This window comes from Ostrea edulis, chromosome 2, assembly GCF_947568905.1.
Source record: "Ostrea edulis chromosome 2, xbOstEdul1.1, whole genome shotgun sequence".
Classification (NCBI taxonomy): Eukaryota; Metazoa; Mollusca; class Bivalvia; order Ostreida; family Ostreidae; genus Ostrea; species Ostrea edulis.
Window position 1 is genome coordinate 101,896,874 of NC_079165.1, and position 26,348 is coordinate 101,923,221.

The following is a 26,348-nucleotide window of genomic DNA, read 5'->3' on the forward strand; positions in this document are numbered from 1 at the left end:
GAAGCGTAGATACCCTAATTTTGTAACGTACGTGACTGTCGCCGACTCAATTTTTAAAATTGAACAAGCAAATATAAAAATCTGAGAGCGTGTTTTTAAATTTTCTTTGCGTTAATATCATTTGTATTTCCTAAATTTTCATTCAATAAAAGTTTAACAACTTTTGCGTATGATTTTAAGCAGTGGTGTATATATTACTCCATGTCGCCAGATTATATTATGTGATCATAGGGTCAATTAAACACCCAATGTATGGACAAAGATTTCGTATTATCTTTATGTTTTTGATCTATTTTGGCGCTAAAATATTCAAAAACTGTGTGAAAATATTCATCAAGCGATATTTGGATGTGGCATTGAGAAGAAGTCATCATATTCTCAAAATTTTGAATTCTGATTTTAGAAATGTAACATACGATACACTAATTTTTTTTATGAAAACGTATTTGCAGAGCAAATGTTACCCCTTTGATGAAAATCTCGTAGTGTACAGAGAATGAAAATATAAACATTTCTTTTGCTGAAGTCATTGGTTGGTCTGAAATTTGACAAACGTGTCAAGATGTAACATTCGTTACCGAGAAATTAATTAAAGGGAATGATAGAACAATTTCCAGCGTATTTTTGCTCTCTCTCTGCATGATGTGGTATACGACATGAACGTCTACTATGAACATTTGAGTTTGAAAGTCAATACGTGTTAAACTTTGAGAATTAGGATTAATTTTCTCTTACGGTAAGTACTGTTACAACAACTGCAATGTTTGATATACAATATTGATTAAGCAGATGAAATGTTTTGGTCTGAATTTGTTCTTCTGATATCAAAGAATGTATATCGTATTCCAAATATCTCGAAATTCTTCTGGTGTAAGAATTACATTGAGTAGAATGCTGGTAACATACGTTACTCAAAGTAACGTATGCTACTTAATGAAATGCTTGATTCGACATCAAATATTGAACTACATATTGACAAAATATCATCATTAATGATATGTTTGTTGAATATCAACTATGTTATGAAGAAACAAATGTGTTATTGTTCCCGTATTCACTAGCATATACAGATATCCTCTGCAAGAAATACAGGCCATGTTTTCCTCTGCTCCTGTCCTATTTATGATACATGTAACTGCAACTCTACATTTATCAATTTGCTAGAATTCAGCATCTTTTCATAATATATCTTAGAAATGAAGGGACTAATCTCTGATGATTGTTCTATGCAATCTTATAGAGAAATCATTCAAAAATATTTTATCTGAGTGTAACATATGTTACCACAAATTCCGTTACGTAATATTATTCTACTTGTTTTTAATTTTTTATTTATTTTTTTCAGAAATGGCGCTTGTGAAAGTAGAAGTACAGAATAACTACCATGAAAAAAAATGTATTAAAACATAAGAACAACCATGAAAAAATGTTTTCGAAATAATATTATATGCTCCCCTTGTGGCAATACTCAAAAGGTAGAATGTCTGTATAGACAGTGACAATAAAGGTTTAACTACCGGTCAAAGGCTACCATAATGATACATGTAAGTTTTGCCTCTCAAAATACTTATAAGCAACTGGTCATTTGAGTAATTTTGTATGACCTTTGACCTTGTGACTTGGAATCCAATGGGGGTCATCTATTCATAAGGGGCACCAGTGTTTCAAGTTTGATGTCTATCAAGGAAAGATTTCTCAACGGACAATAGCGCATGTCCAGAGTAGTTTAACCGTTGTCCTTTTGACCTCAAAATTAATAGGGGACATCGTTAAATATTCATTCATAACACCGCGTGGTGGATCATACTGACAGTTTCTATGGAAAGGTTTTCCAAAATAAGCAACAAAAACATAAGATTCGATATACATTTAATTAAAATGTTGGGAAATTAAACATTTTCTTTATATTATTATTGTAAACAGATTGTTAGAAATGGGTACATATGATTCTTTCCATTTTTTGAATAGAAATGATGTGTTTATAGTAATGAAAGGAAAAATAAGAAACATACGTTACTTTCATTGTTTATTATAACAAAGAGCAATCCAGGTTTCAAAACATGTGTCTGTTATTTCTATAAGAATCATGAGCATTTAAATAGCGAAACATCAATCTATCACTTTTGTTTTAATCGCACATTTATTGCAAATTAACAAATTCAGAAGAAAAGACACATTTGGTAAAAAGTTTTGCTTGTCTACGTTATATTTCTATTAAAATTGGTATTTCCATTGAATTAAGTGATGTCGTTATGATTTTGCAACATCAATCGTAAAGAATAACTGATGGTGGCATCGTTTTGGCACAATATTTTCATGGATGTAGTGTTGTGTAAGTGTTGAAACATACGTTACATAATTATAGCGCTACTTCATTTACATACAAAAAAGCTATCGTTCTATATCTATTGCTAGTCTTTTGTTTTCATGTTTCATACATATTGAACTGTTCGAGAATATTTGTTAATCAATTTTATTTTTTGCCATTTCAAAGATATTGAAAGTGATATCTAGTCGTTTATTTTGCGCTCTTAAAATCTTATTGCTGACTTTTACAGCAGATAATTTCTTGTTGTGTTGATTAAATATTTTCTTTGAAAACCTGTATTTATTGTCTTTCGCAAATTAGAAAAATATATGCTCAGTCAATTCCAATACAAATTATGGAATAATACATGGAAAATTAATGTTTATCTTAAATATTATCATGTCAAGGACTCAGTAACGAAGGTTACATGTGAGAAAAATCTCGAAAAATATACCATACTTTGACCTACTGTAAAAAAAAATCTGTCATACTTAACTTGAAACAATTTGAGGTGAGTGTTCAACAGATATTTACCATTAATAAACGCATGTTACCATATATATTTTGAATGGTCGATAAACTATGATTTTGAAACCCTCAATTGCACGCTTTTATTGACTTTGGGTGATTTGATTATATTTCACAATGCATGCCCAGACGGACGAAAGAAAGGCATTTTTCGAAAAAGTGCACGAAGAAGCAAGGAATGCAGGAAAAAAGGGATGAGGAGCACTAAGTTTTCTTGTTAGACTCAAAGGGCAATTTTTTAAGAAATATCCTCTTCCAACAAGCATACCTAATATCCCAACTTCGAATATTCGAAAAGATGCTGTTTCCTCAGAGCTTTATCCAAATGATGCTCCTTCTGAGCTTATCCCGATTCAGATGTATGGTGATGGGAATTGTTTATTCAGAACTCTCTCTTTTTTTGTGTTTGGACATGAGGACAATTTTACGAAAGCCCAGAAGGCTCATTCGAGATTCGAAATTCAAAATCCAAATCAACCAATCAAAATGTAGGTCACAATAGATTAAAGGTTAGAGGGTACATGCATATACATGTAAACTATGACATGTACAGAAAGTTTATTCTTTTATGTTTACCAAACAACGAAACATTTCTTCTAAAACTATAAATGTGTTGATGTATGCTTAGCAAGCGGGAAAGGAAGCAGACAGAAAACTTGTTCCAGCTCCACATATTAATTCTGCACTGTATGTGATAACCACTTCAAATAATAACGAATACACATCATGATATACCTTAAAGTGAAATCGTATATGGATGCTTACTCCTCCTAGGCACCTGATCCCACCTCTGGTGTGTCCAGGGGTCCGTGTTTGCCCAACTATCTATTTTGTATTGCTTGTAGGAGTTATGAGATTGATCACTGTTCGTTATCTTCACCTTGCATGAAACAGATGATACCCCTCCAACAATTGATTCTAATTTGATTTCTTTCAGTTATCTATATATACATGTGTATATATATATATATATATATATATATATATATAAACAATGGAAGAAATTCGAACCATGTGTAAATATTTATCTCGAATTTATATCGTATCTTTTTACATTTTTTAAGCTCCAGTTAAATACGTGCGTGATAACGACAGAATACTAATCTATCCACGTTTTAAAAATTATCTTATGCACTGATTCATATTATATCAGCCTACGTACATGTACCACAGGAACTGGTAATTTTGTCTGTAATATAACAATAGTAGGGGTGTATACTATATCACCTCCTAATATGTATTAGGGGGTGATATAGTATAGAACCCTACTATTACGGACAAAATTACCGGTTCCTGAGATTATACATACTTGAACATAGAACATACATGTACAAATATGAATCAATGGGACAAGTTAATTTTTTAAAACGTGGATAAGTAATGACTAATGACGCACGTAGTTAAGCTTCCTGTTCAAACATAAAAAAAAAAATCTAAAAAGAGACAGCATAGATGGGAGAGAAGTAATTATTCATGGTTCGAAATTCCTCTATTATTTACACCCAGGCGCATATAAAAAATGAACTGGTGAGGAAGATATTTGTAAAGGCATCTGAAATATGGACACTACTACCAACACCCCCCCCCCCCTTCTGAGTATTTTCTGCGCCGATAAATTCTCCGAAATGTGTGGATTTCTTGTCGATCCCATCCCTATTTCGATTTATATATGATCGTTTCACGCTTTTTGTAAGCTTTAGAGATTGGCCTTCTACCGGTATAATAGAATACAATTTGTTATACCAATAGAAGACTAGGCCAATCTCTAAAGCTTACAAAAAGCGTGAAACGATTATATAAATCGAAATTTATATTTAGCTTAACTACGTGCTTATCATTGTTATGTAACTTTAAATTTATATTATATAAATTGGGATCCGATAGACAAGTAATCCACACATTTCATAGAAATTATCGTCGGGAAAAATAGAAAATCAGAAAGGGAAGATGGGTGGTGGTAGTAGTGTCGATAGTTCAGGATGCTGTGGATATTTGGTCAAACACTAAAATGTGTGGTTTGTTCCCAGTTAGTTATCCCCCTCCCCCTCCCCCTTTTTGAAATTGCCGGCCGGGCCGGCTACGGGTCTGGTTAAACACCCGATAATCAATATCGGTAATTACATTTTAATTTTCCCTTCATACATGTAGTTCACAGGTGCTTCATTTCACAACCCCCCCCCCCCCCCCCCCCCCCCGAATTAATAAGCTACATGGGTGGAGTTACAAGTATGTTTGTTGAACATCTCTTTAATGAATATCAACAATGTCTTACATACCCAAAAAGTCCAAAGTAAATCAAAATAAGCCCCTTTGTCACTGGGTATTAAGGGTATTCAATAATAAGGCTTATTTTGAGTTATTTTGGCCTTTTGGGGTACATGTAGGCAAGACATTGTCTCATGCAAAGTTGAACAAAAATAATTAAAATCAACTCTAGTAGGCTATTCGGGTGATGGGTTGGGGTGGAGGGTACAGTTATCTTCATGTAAAATATGATCATTCATTGATTCAAGCAGAAAAAAATGATATGCGAGTAAACTTAGATTAATCTAAAATCAGAATCCATTGCTACGTTGTGTCATCGGTTAATTTTATTCATATAACCTTCGATTCCATTTCAATTAAAGTGTACTATTTGAGGTGTATTCAACCTGGTTTCACCCACTCCCCGCTTTCTATGAAACTGAATTTCTACAGGCCTGTTTGCATATACATGTAATGTATGGAGCGTCAAATTAACATAAACTCAAATAATTGAAGATATCTTGTAAAAAATATGATATTCAAGAAAAAATATTTGTGTAGGCGAAATTGCATACCAAGTGGACTATACTCCTTTGATGATCCCAGGGGTTGAGGTTTAGGTATTAGGGTGGGTCCAAAATGGTCAGTTATTAAATGTGTGAATAGAACAATTTTTAATTTCTTGATAACTGCCATTTTAGTTCCTTTCAAATTTGGTATGAAGCATCTTTGGGACAAGGAGTATATAAATTGTAAATTTCAAGACTCCTGCAACCCCTTTCTGAGGCAGGGCAGTACAAAAACTGACAAAAAAAATTAACAATTTTCAAAAATCTTTTTTCTACAACTGCAAACCTTAGAAAAACTAAATGCCTCTACCAAACCAAAATTGTAACTTTCATGATCCCTGGGTAGCGGTTTTGACTCCAGAGCGTGGCCAAACTTGGTGTATATTCTTATTTAGAAAAGTGACATAAATCTGTATCCATTAACTCTGTCAAATCCACTGAGTGAATTATTTCTTTTGGCATCCCCCAAGGATCTGTTCTTGGGCCTAAACTATACTGCCTGTTTTCCAAACCAATTGGAACCATCTGTTGACAACACAGCATGAATTATCACTGTTATGTGGACAACCCTCAAATTTACCTTGTAATATGACCAATAAAACGATGGAATAATTACTTTTCAATATATAGTCATGCAAATGACATGACAATTTAACTATATTAAACAGTGTGTATATATATATATATATATATATATATATATATATATATATAAAATCTAAAATATAGGTAAATATTTCCACAAGTAATAGTTTAAAAGAGAAAAATCAGAACACCAAAAATAGCTCAACAGGTTTCATTTTCAATCTTCAATAGTTACGACAATCACTTAGTTACACATGTTGTCAACAATTCAACTATGACATTAAAAACGTCAAATCATTAAGACCTTGAAAGACTTAGTTTTTATATCAAGTTTTGAAGGAAAAGGAGTTCATAGCCCCACAACTCAAAAGAGAGAAGTGGGAAACTTAACTCAGTGAAACTATTTCAGAAAAATGTTGGGAATTTTATTATATGAATGCATCATTATGCACAAAAGAAACAAAATTAATGTTTGTTGAAAATCATAATACATTTATATGAAAAATAAAATAATTACCTTTATCTTTGAATGTGTATATATGTATGTTTATGTGTGTATATAATATTTATGTGAGTGTATGTATATATTATAGATACAATTCATTGTTATTGTTGATACAGAAGGTGCACAGAGTAATTGCAAGTGTGAATGAGCTAGTGTAGCTAGATTACAGCTTGTATGTTTGTATGTATAAATGTGTAGAAAATACAAAAATACAACATTAAAAAAAAGCGCCAAATCATATTTACACTGTAACAAAGTTCATTGTGACATTATGACGTAACGTTATGAAGTAATACAGGAAATCCAAAAAAACACAGCTGACTTTGTGCAAGTTTCCTCACATTCCCAGGCAATCCAATGCCGGCAGGTTGCCAGGTTGTGATTCAGGGATAGACGAATCTTCAGCCTGGCAGATGGGATACTGATAGTCACTAACACACACCTTGGGGAACTGATGCTCCAGGGAGATAGATGTCTCATTGCACCCCTCCCAATTCTCCTCGATGAAACCACCCTGGCTAATGTCGGAAGAATCCTGGCTTGCCTCAGAGGTCCTTCTGATTTTCGGAGCTGTTTTGACAGGCTGATGTATCTTTCTCTTCAATGACCGTTTTATAATACGCTCCCTAAGCGGTTTAGGTTCTGCCATTATTTCATCATATGATGACGCTTTGTAAATCTGTTTCAAATATCATTTAGAAAAATTAAACCATTTCAGAATCACAAGTGTAACAGGAGGGGAGAAAATGCAACAGACCAGACCTGGATTTGAGCCCGAGACCATTGAATCTCTAGTCAGGTGCTCTACCAACTGAGCTATCTGGCCACTGGCCATCAAATCCAGCTGACCGTTACATTCCTTCCTCCTTCAATTGTCTTTGCAATCGAAGACACACAATCAAGATTCTTTTGCCCCTGGCAACACTTTCACCTGCAAGCCCAGGGGTGGTCAATACATGTAGCACCAAATGTAACAGGACGACAGAAAATGCAACAGACCAGACCAGGATTTGATAGCGAGCCCCCTAAATTTCTCTTGTCAGGTGCTCTACCAACTGATCTATCTGGCCACCAGCAATCGAACCCAACTTGCCTGTGATTTTGGAGTGTCATATTTCCGCTCTAACTGAAAACAACCTGTTTATAGTTACATAACTTCCCTGTGATCCAATGTTGGATTCCCCCACTGACTGCAAACACCTGTTAATAGTTATGTAACTTACCTGTAATCCAGTGACTGATCCCCCCTCTGACTGAGAACACCTGTTTATAGTTACGTAACTCGCCCGTAATCCAGTGTCTGATCCCCCTCACACTGAGAACATCTGTTTATAGTTACATAACTCACCTGTACTCCAGTGACTGATCCTCCCTCACACTGAGAACATCTGTTTATAGTTACGTAACTCACCTGTACTCCAGTGACTGATCCTCCCTCAGACTGAGAACACCTGTTTATAGTTACGTAACTCGCCCGTAATCCAGTGACTGATACCCCCTCACACTGAGAACATCTGTTTATAGTTACGTAACTCACCTGTACTCCAGTGACTGATACCCCCTCACACTGAGAACATCTGTTTATAGTTACATAGCTCACCTGTAATCCAATAATTGACCCCCCCCCCCCCCTCTGACTGATAACACCTGTTTATAGTTACATAGCTCACCTGTAATCCAATAATTGACCCCCCCCCCCCTCTGACTGATAACACCTGTTTATAGTTACATAGCTCACCTGTAATCCAATAATTGACCCCCCCCCCCCCCTCACACTGAGAACATCTGTTTATAGTTACATAACTCACCTGTAAACCAGTGACTGATCCTCCCTCTGACTGAGAACACCTGTTTATAGTTACGTAACTCACCTGTACTCCAGTGACTGATCCCCCCTCACACTGAGAACACCTGTTTATAGTTACGTAACTCACCTGTACTCCAGTGACTGATCCCCCCTCACACTGAGAACATCTGTTTATAGTTACATAACTCACCTGTAAACCAGTGACTGATCCTCCCTCTGACTGAGAACACCTGTTTATAGTTACGTAACTCACCTGTACTCCAGTGACTGATCCCCCCTCAGACTGAGAACACCTGTTTATAGTTATGTAACTCACCTGTACTCCAGTGACTGATCCCCCCTCTGACTGAGAACACCTGTTTATAGTTACGTAACTCGCCCGTAATCCAGTGACTGTTCCCCCCTCACACTGAGAACATCTGTTTATAGTTACGCAACTCACCTGTACTCCAGTGACTGATCCTCCCTCAGACTGAGAACACCTGTTTATAGTTATGTAACTCACCTGTACTCCAGTGACTGATCCCCCCTCTGACTGAGAACACCTGTTTATAGTTACGTAACTCGCCCGTAATCCAGTGACTGTTCCCCCCTCACACTGAGAACATCTGTTTATAGTTACGCAACTCACCTGTACTCCAGTGACTGATCCCCCTCACACTGAGAACATCTGTTTATAGTTACATAGCTCACCTGTAATCCAATGACTAACCCCCCCCCCCCCCCCCCTGACTGAGAACATCTGTTTATAGTTACGTAACTCACCTGTAATCCAATGACTGATCCTCCCTCAGACTGAGAACACCTGTTTATAGTTACATAGCTCACCTGTAATCCAATGACTAACCCCCCCCCCCCCCTCTGACTGAGAACACCTGTTTATAGTTACGTAACTTACCTGTAATCCAGTGACTGATACCCCCTCACACTGAGAACATCTGTTTATAGTTACGTAACTCACCTGTACTCCAGTGACTGATCCTCCCTCAGACTGAGAACACCTGTTTATAGTTATGTAACTCACCTGTACTCCAGTGACTGATACTCCCGCAGACTGAGAACATCTGTTTCTTGTGAAATAACTTGACTGTGATTCTGGAGTGTCGGACTCCCCCTCTGAACACCCGTTTCTTCTGCTTCTTGTTACGTAACTTGCCTGCGACATAGAAAGGATATTCTTTGGACTCAAAGAAGTTTAAGTAGTGAAACAAGGCATTTGATGTGAAAATGGATTAATAATGCAATGAAAAGTAAATGTACACATAAGAAATAAACTTCATGCTTGAAAATACATGGATATTTGAACTGCAACGCTTAACGCTGGCATACATTTCATTGCGCGCTCTTAATAAAGAACTGCCAGTTCTTAACTTGTCTTTACGTCTTACTCATCTGGTTGGGAAATCTGACAGAACTAAAAGTAAAATGCAAATGAATTTCAGTTTTGAAAATACATGTTAGCACTTCATGAAAAGTACGCTGGCGTGAAGAGTTTCAATTTGTACCCTCATGTATTTTTAAAAATGAAATTAATTTCTTAATTATCAATTGTTTTCTGTTCATTATTTTGAAAGTTGTTATAATTTAACAATTTTGAAATGTGTATAGTTTTTATACGCCCGGGACATATTATGTTAGGGCTGGTCGTCCGTCTGGGGTCATGTTTTCCAGACGTTTTTCCATAACGCATGCATGTACACCTTTGAAATTTGGTCACAATATCTCCCTCAAGAATTGTATGAGTGAGTATGCATTTCAGCTGGGTTGGTCCATCCTTGACCTACTTTAGGGCTATAAGTAGGTCAAACAATTTTCCGGACTTTTTTTCGTTACAGATAGATATTGCCCTGAAATTTACACATAAGCTTCCTTTCAAAGGAATACAAGTTCAATTTGCATTTCAGCTGGATTGGTCTGTCCATCCGTGACCTACATTAGGACTAAAAGTAGGTCAAATAGTTTTTCGGGCTGTTTTTGATTATAGATACAAATATTGCCCTGATATTTAGTCATAGGCTTCCTCTCGGAGAAATACAAGTTCAGGTTGCATTTCAGCTGGATTGGTCCATCCTTGACCTACTTTTGAGCTAAAAGTAGGTCAAATAGTTTTCCAGGCTTTTCTTCATTACGGATACAGATACAGTAAAACTCTGATATAGCGAATTTCTGGGGACCATCTATAAAAATTAGCTGTAAGCGTAATTCGCTATACGTTTATAGCGAATTCATAACTCAAATATAATGAATTCGTTATAAAACTGATTTGTTCTACATGTATAACAGTTATATAAGAAAGCAGCAATCTATATATGTGCGTGTGTATTGTCTTTAAGAGAAATGAAGCCTATATATTTTCGAGAAGAAATATTTTTATACAAGGAATATACACATTGGTTTATATATGATAATTCATCTTGATGGATTATTATAAAGTCATGCAAGAACATGTCGAGAGAGAAATGTCAACACAATTTTGCGCAATACATACATGTACAGTCTATTGCAATTATCATTTACTCGTTGTTTTACACAAATAAAGGAGAGTACCATAAAATAAATGCAATCAAACTTCAAAGTTAATTAACGAGAATAGTAAACAATACTGACAATATATTTCCTAAACATATGTGTAAGTATTGTTTTGCGTTAACAATCTTTTTTGAAAAAATATAAACAGAAATTTTGTAATAAGTCTGAATCCTTTATATATGTCAATGGAAAACGATTGCTAAAAATCACAAAGAGTTTAAAATGAAAAAAATAAATTCGCTATAAAAGGTGATTTTTACGTTCATTTTTAATTCAAGGGGAATAGGAATTTACTTCGTTATATCCGTAAATTCGTTATATCCGTGTTCGTTATAGACGCAGATTTTTATATAGAATATATAAAGAATTTGCCGGGGAAGTCGTTTTCACTTCGCTATAGTCGTAATTTCGCTATCTCCATGTTCGCTATATTCGAGTTTTACTGTATTGTCCTGATATTTAGTCATAAGCTTCCTCTCGGAGGAATACAAGTTCAGTTTGCATTTCAGCTGGATTGGTCCATCCTTGACCTACTTTTTGGAAAAAATAGGTCAAACGGTTTTCCAGGGTTTTTTTCCATTATGGAGACAGATATTGCCCTGATATTTAGTCATAGGCTTCCTCTTAGAGGAAGACAAGTGCAGTGAACATTTCAGCTGGATTGGCGCACTACGACCTACAGTACTTTAGGGGTAGAAGTAGGTCAAACAGTTTTCCAGATTTTTTTTGGTATGGTCAAAGGTATTGCTCTGAAATTAAGTCACCACCTCCCTCTCAGAGAAATACATAATCAGTTCACATTTCAACCTAATTCAAGCACCATGACCTACTTTAGGGCTAAAAGTAGATCAAATAGTTTCCTGGACTTTTTATCATCATAAATAGATATTGCACCAACATTTTGTCACAAACTCAATCTCAATGAAAATTTAATACATAATCAGTTCACATGTCAGATGGATTGGTACAACATGACCCACTTTAAGGCTTTTCTATTCAGGATGTGTGTTGTATCAATTTAGAGTGCACAATATGCTTCCAGGTTGAATTTCACTGTCCGACGGGCGTATATTGTACCGTTTGCAGTACTCGTTTCTAGCATTCACTAACGGATAAAAACACATAAAAAGAGGTGTGAAATTGACCATTGATATCTATATTAAGGCACAGAATACACAATTTGTCATTAATGCTCTATATCTATGTGATATGGTCTGCTCTTTTGAAAATACCTACAGTTAATGAGATAAACTACCTACAGTTAATGAGATGAATTACCTACAGTTAATGAGATGAACTACCTACAGTTAATGAGATGAACTACCTACAGTTAATGAGATGAACTACCTACAGTTAATGAGATAAACTACCTACAGTTAATGAGATAAACTACCTACAGTTAATGATAAACTACCTACAGTTAATGAGATAAACTACCTACAGTTAATGAGATGAACTACCTACAGTTAATGAGATAAACTACCTACAGTTAATGAGATGAACTACCTACAGTTAATGAGATAAACTACCTACAGTTAATGATAAACTACCTACAGTTAATGAGATGAACTACCTACAGTTAATGAGATGAACTACCTACAGTTAATGAGATGAACTACCTACAGTTAATGAGATAAACTACCTACATTTAATGAGATGAACTACCTACAGTTAATGATAAACTACCTACGGTTAATGAGATGAACTACCTACAGTTAATGAGATGAACTACGTACAGTTAATGAGATAAACTACCTACAGTTAATGAGATAAATTATCTACAGTTAATGAGATGAACTACCTACAGTTAATGATAAACTACCTACAGTTAATGAGATGAACTACCTACAGTTAATGAGATAAATTACCTACAGTTAATGATAAACTACCTACAGTTAATGAGATGAACTACCTACAGTTAATGATAAACTACCTACAGTTAATGATAAACTACCTACAGTTAATGAGATAAACTACCTACAGTTAATGAGATGAACTACCTACAGTTAATGATAAACTACCTACAGTTAATGAGATAAACTACCTACATTTAATGAGATGAACTACCTACAGTTAATGATAAACTACCTACGGTTAATGAGATGAACTACCTACAGTTAATGAGATGAACTACGTACAGTTAATGAGATAAACTACCTACAGTTAATGAGATAAATTATCTACAGTTAATGAGATGAACTACCTACAGTTAATGATAAACTACCTACAGTTAATGAGATAAACTACCTACAGTTAATGAGATAAATTACCTACAGTTAATGAGATGAACTACCTACAGTTAATGAGATGAACTACCTACAGTTAATGAGATGAACTACCTACAAGAGAGAGGTGTTTCCCTCTCTGACCAAGACCATCTTGTTCCTTCTTTTGAAAGTGGTTTGTGATTGGGGGTGGGGCTGTTTTCCCCTCCAACATAAATCTATTTTTATTTCTTGCTTTGTAACTAGCCAGTGATCCAGGGGAGGAGGAGGAGGGTGTTTTTCCCCCTCTAACTCAGACAGTGTTTCTCACTTTGTAACTTGCCTGTGATCCAGGCAGGTCTGTTTCCCTCTCTGACGGAAACCAATTGTAGTGATTTGCTTGAAGGTTCCTCTTTGCTTTGATCTCAGATATTTCTTGGGCTAACAAAGCAAAGTAAATGTTTTCATTGATATGAATCTAATACAAACAAGAGATGTTTGTAAAACACATACAGTTGTATGCCCCCCATGGTGCAAAATTGAAAAGGGTTATACACACACACATCATTTAATTGAGAGTAGTATCATCAATTCAAAATATTGAGCAGACAATATCTTCCTATGTCAAGAGTGGATTGACCATGTGACTTAAAAATCAATAGGGGTCATCAACTCCTGAAGATGTACCAGTGTACCAAGTTTGATGTCTGTCAAGCAAAGGGTTCTCAAGATATTGAATGGACAGTATATTCCTATGTCCAATTTGACCCTTGACTTTTGACCATGTGACCTTAAAATAATTAGTAGTCATCTTCTCCTGAAGATGTACCAGTGTACCAAGTTTGATGTCTGTCAAGCAAAGGGTTCTCAAGATATTGAGCGGACAGTATATTCCCATGTACAGTTTAACCCTTGACCTTTGACCACGCGACCTCAAAATCAATAGGTGTCATCTTCTCCTGAAGATGTACCAGTGTACCAAGTTTAATGTCTGTCAAGCAAAGGGTTTTCAAGATATGGAGCAGACAGTATATTCCAATGTCCAGTTTGACCCTTGACCTTTGACCATGTGATCTGAAAATCAATGGGGGTAATTTTCTCCTGAAGATGTACCAGTGTACCAAGTTTGACGTCTGTCAAGCGAAGGGTTCTCAAAATATTGAACAGACAGTATATTCCTGTCTAGTGTGACCCTTAACCTTTGACCATGTGACCTCAAAATCAATAGTGGTCATCTTCTCCTGAAGTCGTATCAGTGTGCCAAGTTTGATGTCTTTCAAACAAAGGGTTCTCAAGATATTGAGCGGACATTATATTCCTATGTACAGAGTAGATTGACCCTTGACCTTTTGACCTGAAAAACAATAGGGATCCTCTTCTACTCATAACTAACCCACATATGAAATATCATTATCATCAAGTGAATGGTTCTCAAGATATTGAGCGGACAACACATGGTCTACAGACCGACCGACATACCGACCGACAGGTGCAAAACAATATGCCCCCTCTTTTTCAAAGGGGGGCATAAATATAAGGCTTATAAAACAGTATCAGCTTTAAGTGAAGCATTTCAGGCTTAAACCATCAAAATCATACTTGGGCAAATATTTCATGTCATTGTTTGTTACATTTCAAACAAGACACATATGGACCCTAAGATTTCTCTCAAGAAATGTACATATTTTTTTTTTGTGTTACAGTAGGTCATTTGGAACCTGAGAACTGTCCTCATTATTACCTGCTGAAGTGGCCTAACCTCCATGTTGACTAACCACTGCATATTAAATGAATAAAGTGTAAATATAAGAAATAGCTTTCAGTTTTCAAAAGTATATAAGATGATGTATTCACACTAACATATATTTCATGAAGCTCTATCACGCTTCATTCAATATGCTGGTTTCAAGAGGCTTAGGGTATATCATCTCTTAAAACATTTTTGTTACGCAATCCTTTGTCTTTTTAGGCTTTTATATAGAAGAAAGTCCACTTGTAGTGAGAAGGTCACCTGTAGGTGTCCAATAAGCTGACAATTGCTGTCCATTATTTTTAAGAATGGACAGATACAGTCCATTCTTAAAAATAATGGACAGTAATTGTCAACTTATTGGACACCTACAGGTAAACCCAATAACTTATTAGACATCTACAGGTAGGCTGAAAATAAGAGAAAGACAATACATTTGTCAAAGAGATACAAATTTAATTTTAAATTCCCTACAAGTAAGAATCAACACAGATATCGGAAAAATCACTGAAACACTTCAAAATGATATTTCCCTTTAGTAGAATTCTCTGCTTCAACTCGTAAGATTCACAATTTTTTTTAATTCCATTGGCCATTACTATATCGCATCAAAACTTGAAAGGCATATTTCAATACTGTATTTGAATTTCGCTGGATTCAGAGGCACATTCCAAAACTTCTTCACAACGCTTTTTTATGTTTTCTTTATTATCATATCCTAATTCTGAATTATTATTTTTGCTTTCATGAATAATTTCATTTCACGAGATAGGTGTATTGGGTTATTTTGGCTGGTGTTAGTTATTTCCTCATCCAAATATTTGAAAACACAATACTTTTCAGATCAAAATTTGGCTTCATAACTTTTTCACCCTCCATATCCAGAATATTTGCAATACTTTCACTAAAATCCTTAAATTTTGACTGTGCAATGAAAATGCTCTTCCCATCAGAGGAGGACATGTTGATATAGCTCAGTACTATAGAAAGGGTGAATATAAAACCTGCAGTAGAAGACTACTTACCGGACACTGTCCAATAAGTGAACAAAAGAAACAGAATTCTACGCAAGACTGGTTATATTGTCAGACTATTCAAAATAGCTTTACTCGTAATTATCATTGTCAATGGGTTTACCTGAGACTGTCCAATCTGTGAGAGAAAGAATTGATCTCAGCCCTATGGGCCTCGATCAGTTCTTTCTCTCACAGAATGGACAGTTTTTGGCTTATATCCTTTACATATACTTTCAAAACTAAAAGACTTTCTTAAACATATCCCATTAAAAGGAAGTGCTTCATTTAAACACATTTGAATCCCTTTCACTAAAAGATGCCCTGTGTTTGATTAAAATTGGCCCTTTGAAAGTCAAAGATGTAAAAGATTTACAATGACAACACAATTTTGATGAGAAAAGCTCACTTGGTTCATGAGAGTTATAAATGACGAAGTTGTGCATACTTTCAATGATCCCCAAACTATCTTCCCTATTTACCTATCATGACATTTAACGTTTCTTCTGCGAAGTATCGCTTGGTCCCATCAATTTGTAGCATTCCGTGCATTATTGTTCTCTGCTTTAAACTTGCCGCCTCGGGAATCAAGTTATCAACTATATCTGCATGAAGGAATACCTGAAAACAAAGAAGGTACACTAAGAGTTGAATATGGCCCATCTTCAGAAGTTGGCAATTTTATCCTAATACTCTATTGTGTATTACTTTCTATAGTAATTATATCTATGTATTACGTATAATTTTTGTGATATGAAATACCAAAGTTGGCATGTTGGCATGTTTATATGCTAAGCATTACTTCTTGCCAATTCAAGTTTCTTTGTCGGCCATGTCTCATATTAATTTCGCTAGCCAAGGTTTCACACAAACACCGTGGAGTGTCACCCTTGGCTAGCGAAGATGTGTCTCATATAAAGGAAAAATCTACCAGGGTATACAAAGTTGCCAAGCTAAAGCTAAGATGTGTCCATGAAAAATATTAATTTAGACCAATTCTGTTGTAGTTACAGTTCACCCAGGTACATCCTAATAACTATTGTCACATGTATTTGTTTGATGTTCACACATTCCAACCTGTCTAATTAAATGCTGTCTCAATGATGTCACATCTTTGATTTCTGGATTTACAGCTTTGATGTACTTGATTAACAGGTTCTCTCCTCTGTACATGAAGCCAACCACCAGTCCAGCTGAAAACACATCTGTCTTAGGCTGGAGAGTATAGCTAAGTTTCCCATGTAGGAAATGGAACATCTCTGGAGACATATACTCAGGGGTGCAAGGTGTTACCTCTAGGGGGGCCTTAGAAGACTGGGCAGAGCCGAAGTCACCAATTTTCAGATCATAGTTTCCAGATTCATTTGGCATGACAAATATGTTCTCAGCTTTAAAAATAAAAATATAAAATGGATTGTCATAATTATACTGGCATTTGTAATGCACTTTTCAATACCTTTGCAGTGTAATCTTTACTAAATAAAGTTAGAAAAATGAGATCACAGTTTTCCTTAAATAGCAGTAAAATGTACATTTCAAGTCAATCTAATCAAAATTAGATCCTATGATCCGCTCATCTACTATTGGTACACATAGCAATGTGTAGCAATAGTAGAGGAGTGGATCATAGAATCTAATCTTAATTACATTGATTTCTAGTACAATGTTAGAACATGAAAACTGGTTATGCTGGTCTCCTTACATTATTTACTTACAATACAGCAAATAAAGTTCCATGTCCTTTGTGACAATGTCAGGGGTCTTGGGACAATGATAAATTAAGCAAAACAAACCCCATATGCCTCATAAAAACATGAATCATATCCTATGACTCAAAACACAACACACAGAAAAAAAGAATCAATGAAAGAAGTTGGGTCAGTTGTTGTCATTCTTTGACCTTGGAAATCAAAAATCAAACACAGGTACTCTATGAAAGTTAGAAATGAGTAAATTTTGCTTTGGGTTACCCAGTATAGTCATTCAACTAAGGTCAATATTGTATTACCTGTTCACTGTTACTGGGTGTGACATTGGATGCCACAAAATGGTGGGTTTTTATATCTTGGGCAAAATAAGTATAAAGTAGATGGTTTATATAAATGAATATCTAATAACATATCTATGAGTTCACATACAAAGTATTGAAGTATGATCCGTGAAACAGTATAAATGATAAAATGTGAAAATAGCGGTCGTGACATGATGCGGACCTTTCATCTCCGAAGTCTTTTAATAAAAAACATAGCATTTTGTGCAGGTCATATTTTGAGAATTCCAGGAAATTATTCATGGTTATTACATCACAATATGACTATGACAATTAAAGTATTCACTACTTTAATCTATTGAGCACATTAACATTTATTTAATAATGAAGTCACCCTACCACAATTGACAGACTTAACATTTTTAGTATTTTCAAAAACAATTTGTTCTTTGCAATTCAAAAAATATTTATTCTTTCTTTAACATACTAACAAACTTCTCTTTTTCATTTAAAACTATAGGTCAAAAGAGTTGATGCACATAGAATACAAGATAAATATGCTTAATATTTTACATTTCAAAAAATGCAAGAAATCAGAAAAGATGAATGAAAGGAAAAACATGGGAAACACATCTCTCCCTCATTTAGCATACTTGATTCTGATAAAATCCAGCCGAATCGAACTAAGCCGGATATATCCAGAAACTCACTAAACTCCAGAAACTCACTAAAAATCAAGTGACCCGGCTACAGTACAGTAATGAAAATGTTGACCTTCTATTGTATTAAATATTATTCAGCATAGAAATGATTGACATATTTACAAATCATGTTTATTTCACCAGTGTAAAAATTAGAAACATTATGTCTTAGAAGAAGCAACTCTCGATACTAATGTCTCCAAGGACACCAGCTAAAAGCCACCTTCATCTATCAAAATTTTCTGGCTCAATCGGCTTACCCAGCGGGACGTGTGCGCAATTCTGGCTCACAATCACGTGTCACCAGTTAACCTGACCACGCCAGATGGTTAGCATCAAGTATGCTAATTGATGTATGCGATGTAACCTTCAATCAAAAATTTAAATAATAAGACACTAATCCAACCCTAATGAAAAAATGGCACCCAACACTCACGTTTTATGTCACAGTGGATGATGAATCTGGACTCCAGAAAGGCTAATCCTCTGCAGAGTTGAAAGGTCAGAGCCCTGATTGTAGTCTCTGGTAAGGATTTCACTTCATTCAACAAACCCGACAGAGACTGTCCTACATTTCACCAAAGCAACATACATATTGAATATCTAAAGACAGTACTCATGTTACAGGTTCATATATACAGTAAAACACAGTTATAGTGAACCTCCAGAACCAGCGAAAAACAGTTTGTGAAAACCAAACTTCATTATATCCAATAACGTTTTCATTATTTTCATTTTATTGGGAAATAAATATCACTTCAATTCGTTTTAAGTGTGTTCATTGTAAGCATGCTTTACTGAAGTGGATACATATATACATTGTATATATCATCAACTTTTGAATGTGAAAAAAAAATTGTTCATCCAAACAAATACATTCCTTAAGAAAAAATTATTGCATTTTCGTGTATGTTGCAAGATAACCTCTGATGTCGAGAAATGTTGTTTTGAAATATAAAAGCCAAGGTTTTTATATTTCAAACAACATTTTGAGACCGATGAGGCTATCTTGCATCACCCACAAAAACAAGAACTTTATTTTTATTCTACTACGGCTCAGAAATATACAGTCTATTGTTCACCTATACAGCTGCGAATTAGGTCACAGTGACATCATGGCAGTTTCCGAAACAGACTAGGCTTATGCATGTTTTTTGCTGAAAAAAAGCCGAGATGGTAGGGGTATGCTAGATCTATTTTGAAAAATATTTCACGTATTTAATTTGATGCTGACGTTTTGCATCAACTGCTTTGAATACACAGTCCAAGAAAATCACACATATATAGAAGAGGTTTAACATTTCTATGCATCTCGGGATGCAGACGATTGATTGATATTGAATGACAAATGTTCTTCAGTCATCTAAAAATTTGCTTTGCAACATATAGTGATTATTTTGTATGATTTAGAAATTGAATATCAGTTATTAACTTTATTGTTGTATAAGTAAAACACAAAGTGCAAGCAATTTTCTCATAACCAGTTATTACGAATCAAGGTACATGTATATTGTAGAATAATGACCCCAGCATTCCCTTGATCTCTGCAATAACTGTGGTAGAATTGCCAATAACCACTGTATAAGGGACAAAATATGTCCTTAAGCTCAGATCTCTGTCACAACCTACCCGCATACTCCATTATAATTTCCGGGATCCCATCTTTCAGCAACAATGCAAAAGACTTGACAATGTTTGGGTTGTCATGCTGGTTTGTAAATATCGCCTCCTCCATACGGAAGTTCCGGGTCACCTTAAAGGCATATATAAAATACAGCATTCATACATGTAGGTACTTCACTAGCAGAAGAAGCCTATCAGTTGAGAAACATTGTACTCTACCATCAGAAGCAGTGTTCAACTACCAGTACACTAGCTCACCCACCCACAACAACCAACAAAAGCTTAATAACCAATCACTCCCCGAGGGTACCGGTACTTACCCTCTTACTTACAAACACCAAATCAGCCGAGAACTGACACTTCCGGATCTCACCAAATGATCCCTTCCGCAGGGGTGTGGTGTGGAAATCAAGTAGTTTCTGTGGCTCTGTTTTCAAAATCTCAAACCTCTGTCAAAGCAATAAACCAATGCTAAAGCGGTGATATTTAAGAAATAAATTTCATTTTTGAAAATAAATGAGGGTAAATGTATGAATTGCGATTCTTCACACTGGCATATACATGTACTTCATGAAGCGCATTAGTGGTTCATAGAAAGTAGGCAGACATGAAGCGTTGCAATCCATACCCTTCAGTATATTCAAAAATGAGGTTTATTTCTTATATTTACATTCTACTTTCATTTTTGTTAGAATTTCTAATTGCTGTTAAAATAAATGCCCTATATCTTATATCTGCATTAAAAACATTCTTGTACATTGTTTACAAATGCAACTCCTTTATGAGGAAATGGCTGTCATTACAGTTTGTAAAGATATCAAAGGCAAAACAACTGGAGATGTAAATACTCATCATGTCTGCAGATGTCCACGGGCATTCTTTCAATCTTTAAAATTTTCTATACAAATACACGGTATATGCAGTACAGCAAAGCACAGTTACAGCTAACACGTTAAATAATGAATTCATGCTTATAGCGGAGTGATTTTCATTCCCTATAATTTCAAAACATTTTTCGAATTTATTGGATATAACGAGTTCAGTTTAAAACAAATCAAAATTGTTTGTCCCCATCACTTCCCTTTAAGTGTGTTTTACTGTAATACGCAACAATTGTTAAATATAGACAAAGTTGCACCCGCAACTGAATACTGGTAAATTTGACTCAATTATACGATCTATTTTTATGACTAAAGTACGCCACAGAAAAAGTATACCACCCTCATTTTAAAATGATCAACTTACCATGTCAGTAAACACACCGTGAAAACCTGTTTCAAACTCTGTGTGCTTTTTTGCTAATTCCTCCAGAGATTTGGCTGTTCCATAGCAAACCTTACTGCACAATGAAGTATTAAATAATGAGCTTTCATCATATATATAAAATACAATGGTAAGTCAGATTAGGTAATCTTTAATATCTTTATCTCTTCTTTCTAAGCATCATTTATTGTTATTGAGAAATTCAGTCATCAAAACTAGACATACTCTTGGGAAATAGAGTTTTTCTGTAATTTGACATACTCTTGGGAAATCGGGTCTTTCTGTAATTCTTTCAATAAGTCTCCACAGGTGATTTCCTGACAAGAGGCTTTTCCATTGTCATGTCCCATCTGGTCCACCATTTTGACGGCTTCATCTACCCAGTGTAACCCACTCCTCATTTGGTTACCAGTATCTGCAACACCTTTGTCGATGTGTTCCGAATTTGACAAATTCCCATCTATTTCTTTTGTTATGGCTTGAGTTTCTGGTAGCTGGGTACTTGGAAATTGGCTTTGTTGTGGAGGTACCCTTATATCCAAAATATTGGGATATTTTTCGATCACAAGTTCCATGACATCTTCAATTGAGACTTCATTGTCCTGTGTTTCCTCTGGGATTTCTACTTTACCTATGTCGTCTGTTACTCGTAAATGCTGGGGGACATCTTCGGTCCGTGGTGCCATGGCCTTCATGGTATTGCCATATGTTATGGCCCTGCCAACACAAGATGTGCTGGCTTTTCTTACATCATCTGAGGTCTTCAACTGATCTTTATGCTGAATCCACTCAGCATCTGTAGGCCTTTGGGCACTGAAAAAGTCTACAGACAGCCAACAGCTAACATTAAATTGATATTCGTTATTAATCTAATTTCACCAAACATTTTGGCATAAAATCACATTTATTGCAGTAAAAGAAATGTATAGTCACATTAATAGGATTTTTTATTCACAAAAGTTATAACAATATTTGGGCTGGTTAACGGAAACATTGAGATACAGGTAGGTGTGTAACCTGTTTTAATGATGTATAATTGTACAGTATGTACTCTACTTCTAAAGCGTATTTTAAATTGAAACACGCGAGTAAATATTCATATAGTTTCCCAGCCTGAACAACACAATTCGGGTTACTCAATTCTTTACAATGATATTCAAATATATACCATCCAATCTATATTTAACTGAAGTCTGTAATGGTAAACCTTTCCCTAAAGAAGGAATGAACAGCAATATAAAAGTAACATTGATTACCTGTTCGTTCAAAGCTTCCATCCATTTGTGCAGATGGGCTATTCATTTCACAAAACACATACTCTGACCGAGATCGACGCCTGTGAGGAACACTCAGAGTAGTACCCCCTAGTAACATTTTCTCTGCAGACTGCTCACTATTCTTTCCACTCTTGTAGTTATTCATTTTAGTAACTCTGTCCAGAAAAATAGAGTTGTGGAGTAAGTACACTATGTAAAGTTTAACTAGTATAACAACTCTTATTTCATATGAAAATTTTATCAATAATGATATGGACAACCAATTCAAATTAATGGAGATACCTCACAGAGAAAACCACAATACTTTTTTCTTTCTTAATGTTATGAGCAAACATTTATCAACTAAAATTAAGTGAAAAAGTGTACTAGGCAAACATGATATGTGGAAATTTCAAATGTTATAAAATACACACACATAAAGGTCTTTTCTTTTTGATTGATTGGTTGTATATTATTTAACGTCCCTCTTGAGAATCTTTCACTCATAATGGAGATGTCACCATTGCCGGTGAAAGGCTGCAAAGTTTAGATCTCTGCTCGTCGCTTATAACAGGTCCAGTCCAAAGACTATTTCTACCTACGTAGCTACTTATAGCTACCTAGGAATTTAAACCTACTCCAGGTATCTATTTTTCCCTACTTTTTCCTTTACTTGCATTTCGTGGCCAAATGCACTTTAATGCAGGAATGGCGCAATATGATGTATACCAAATTCCTTGATTCACTTACACTGACAATGAATACCACAAAAATATTGGACAAAAAAATGATTACTTTCTAACCTTTCAAATTTGCATCAATAACAGCACCCAGTTCCATTTTCTAGGAGTTTAGGATCAAAGCTACGTGATAAAAAGTCTACAATGTCTTACAAATCTGTATTAATTTTAAAGTTTACCTTCATGTATTTTTACATTAAAGGTTTTTGGGGCGATTTTTCATGCATTTCCTCTACATTCTCCGCCCTCGTAAAGTATTCAAAGTTACACACAGAATTTAATTTGCCGTGCACATGCGTACAATGTAACATGATACATAAAACCACAGGCAATTGCATCGCTTGGGATCGAATTTACTATATAAAGAGTAAAGGTATAGAACTCTAATTATAGGGTACCTAAGTTAGCCGATGTAAAAACAATAAATGAATTAATATAAAATTCTACTTTGTATTTTAATTTATTCATACATAATCAATCTACATTACTACCAAAGTTCATCCCGAAATTCCGTATACTTCCCAAGATATGCAGAAATGAACTTGGAAAAATGCCTATTATTTTTTGGTTGACTTTTAGCTGGGCCCTGACACTATACGACTACACAGAGGTCGTAAAGATGTTTAAAAGATGCGCCTTGATTATTATTCATCTATATTTTCAAAAATAGGTAAAAGTAGATAGAAGTAGCTATTTTAGGTTTAAATACTTAGGCAGTTTTTAATAGCTACGTAGGTAGAAACAGTCTTTGGACTGGACCTGTATAATTCGCCATTGAGCAGGGAGGGATCTTTACCATGCCACATCTGCTGTGATACGGGGCCCCAGTTTTGAGGTCTCATCCAAAGGACCGCCCCATTTAGTCACCTCATACGACAAGCAATGGGTACTGAGGACCTATTCTAACCAGGATTCCCATGGGACATTTCTTTTTGAATGACATAAGTGTTAATTACATTTTTTTATTGTATTATTATTATCAGAACACAATTAATATACAATTAATATCATTAATATAGTTGGGTTATTGTCCATTTTATAAATTTCAACAAAACAAAAATTCAAAAAAAGAAAACTAGAGGAGCACAAGCAAACACTGAAACAGAACGGTACACTCGTACCACAAACACGTCACACGTGTGCAAAACTACCGCAGTTTACACAAACCATGATATAAACTAGAGGAGCACAAGCAAACACTGAAACAGAACGGTACACTCGTACCACAAACACGTCACACGTGTGCAAAACTACCGCAGTTTACACAAACCATGATATAAAAAGGGGGGAGGGGGATAAATGAGTACTCATAGATTGGGGTAATTTCTGTGGAAACGAGGGGTTATTCGCATTCGTCTTTCTATGAGGAGGATAGGAAAGACCGAATATGAATAACCCCCTTGTTTCCACAGAAATTAAGATTGGGGTAGATATACTGTACTTAAAAAAAATCCGTCTCCTACTACTATCAGTAACTTACATATATCGTGTAGAAGGTCAGATGATGTTGTTGAAATGGCTGTCAACTTGCATTTAAAATAATTTCCTCGTGTTGCAATTTCCATCTAAAAAAAGAGACAGCTCACAAAAAGGCCTATTTTTATGTGGGTGTGGCACATCGGTATCTGCTTATCAAAAAAGTAGACTTACAAGAACTAATGCTGAGTGCAACATCAGTTAAATCTTTGACTTTTTAAACCATTGGATTGCATCAGCGGATGATAATTCTTGAACAAGTCCCTAAATTATCCCCTCAAACGAATGTCGCCTGCCCTTGATTCAAACGCCAAGAAATTCATTAGACAGGGCGCTCACACTCGTATTCACATAAATTAAGTCAGGCGAACGCCAGTTAAATAAATATTAATTCTATACCCTGGCACCTATATCGGCTTCCGTCGTAACCAGTCTATCACGTTTCTACGAGACAAGTGGGAAGTCAAACGACCAATCTAACGAATGGAATCGGATGGTTTCGCCCCTATTTAGGCTATTACCTGTTCGCCCCGAGTTGATATGCCTCATTTCAAGATAGGTACATGTAGTTCACATTGGACAGGCGTGTAGCTAGCCCTGTTTGGAAGTGCAAGCCCATACAGGCGAGGGGTCTGGGGGCCGCCATAGGCCCCCAGCGGGTTCAGGGCAGAGCCCTGATGGGGATGAAGGAGCAAATTGCCCCCCAACGGAAAACAATATTGTAGCAAATTTGAGTCACTCATTGCATTTCTTGTAATGTAGATAGATGGGTAGGTCAGCTAGATCGTCTAAATTAGGTCCAATTTCTACTAAATAATTGTGTAATAACTTGATTTCTTGCTGGGACTGCTGAAGGTTAGCCAATCCATCCGTTTGGAAATACAAACATGATTAAGAAACAAGTCTTAATTCAAACAATATTTATTCAGTAATTTGATGGGATCGGGCAGCAGGCTTAGCCTATATGAACCCTCTCCCTAATGATCAAACAGGATATGTACATGTACAAAATTGTATAAAATTTGTAACTTAATTTGGGTCATACGTGTATACAGTATATAGTATGCATTTGATATATTTGAAGATTATTTAAATCTTTTGGTAAGAGCAATAAATTTATTCACAAGTTCTTATTAGTGTCAAAATCAATATCAGGATTTCCAAATAGTAAAAGATTTGTGGATACGCGTGTATCAGTGTCAGACATAATCATTGCTTTTATACTATGAAGAAGTTCACATGTAAATAAATACTAGA

At 35.4% G+C, this 26,348-nt stretch overlaps 1 protein-coding gene across 10 annotated transcripts; it reads right to left on the reverse strand.

Annotated features, from left to right (window-relative positions):
• Window positions 1–6,429: 6,429 nt before the first annotated feature.
• LOC125679339 (uncharacterized) lies at window positions 6,430–25,588 on the reverse strand. Of its 10 annotated transcripts, none has more exons than XM_056155784.1 (14): window positions 25,491–25,588; window positions 25,266–25,388; window positions 25,096–25,180; window positions 22,876–23,051; window positions 21,881–22,442; window positions 21,602–21,695; window positions 20,677–20,805; window positions 20,363–20,486; window positions 19,170–19,301; window positions 17,120–17,430; window positions 16,525–16,663; window positions 13,623–13,720; window positions 9,571–9,702; window positions 6,430–7,418 (listed from the first exon to the last, which is right to left on the reverse strand). In XM_056155784.1, exons 4-14 carry the CDS (start codon window positions 23,039–23,041, stop codon window positions 7,077–7,079), a joined length of 2,229 nt encoding a protein of 742 aa, XP_056011759.1. In that variant the 5' UTR covers window positions 23,042–23,051; window positions 25,096–25,180; window positions 25,266–25,388; window positions 25,491–25,588; the 3' UTR covers window positions 6,430–7,076. The 10 variants fall into 10 exon arrangements, with proteins under 10 accessions (XP_056011759.1, XP_056011760.1, XP_056011761.1 ...); XM_056155785.1 differs by adding an exon at window positions 23,679–23,738 and having other exon boundaries at window positions 25,266–25,566; XM_056155786.1 differs by adding an exon at window positions 23,679–23,754 and having other exon boundaries at window positions 25,266–25,566.
• Window positions 25,589–26,348: the final 760 nt, after the last annotated feature.

Coding starts and splice junctions, on each gene's coding strand:
- LOC125679339 (XM_056155787.1), bottom strand. CDS start 23,041: ATGAATAACTACAAGAGTGGAAAGAATAGTGAGCAGTCTGCAGAGAAA. Junction 20,487..20,676: donor TGGTGTTTGTAAGTAAGAGG/GTAAGTACCGGT, acceptor TATGCCTTTAAG/GTGACCCGGAACTTCCGTAT. Junction 19,302..20,362: donor AATTATAATGGAGTATGCGG/GTAGGTTGTGAC, acceptor GGTGAAATGTAG/GACAGTCTCTGTCGGGTTTG.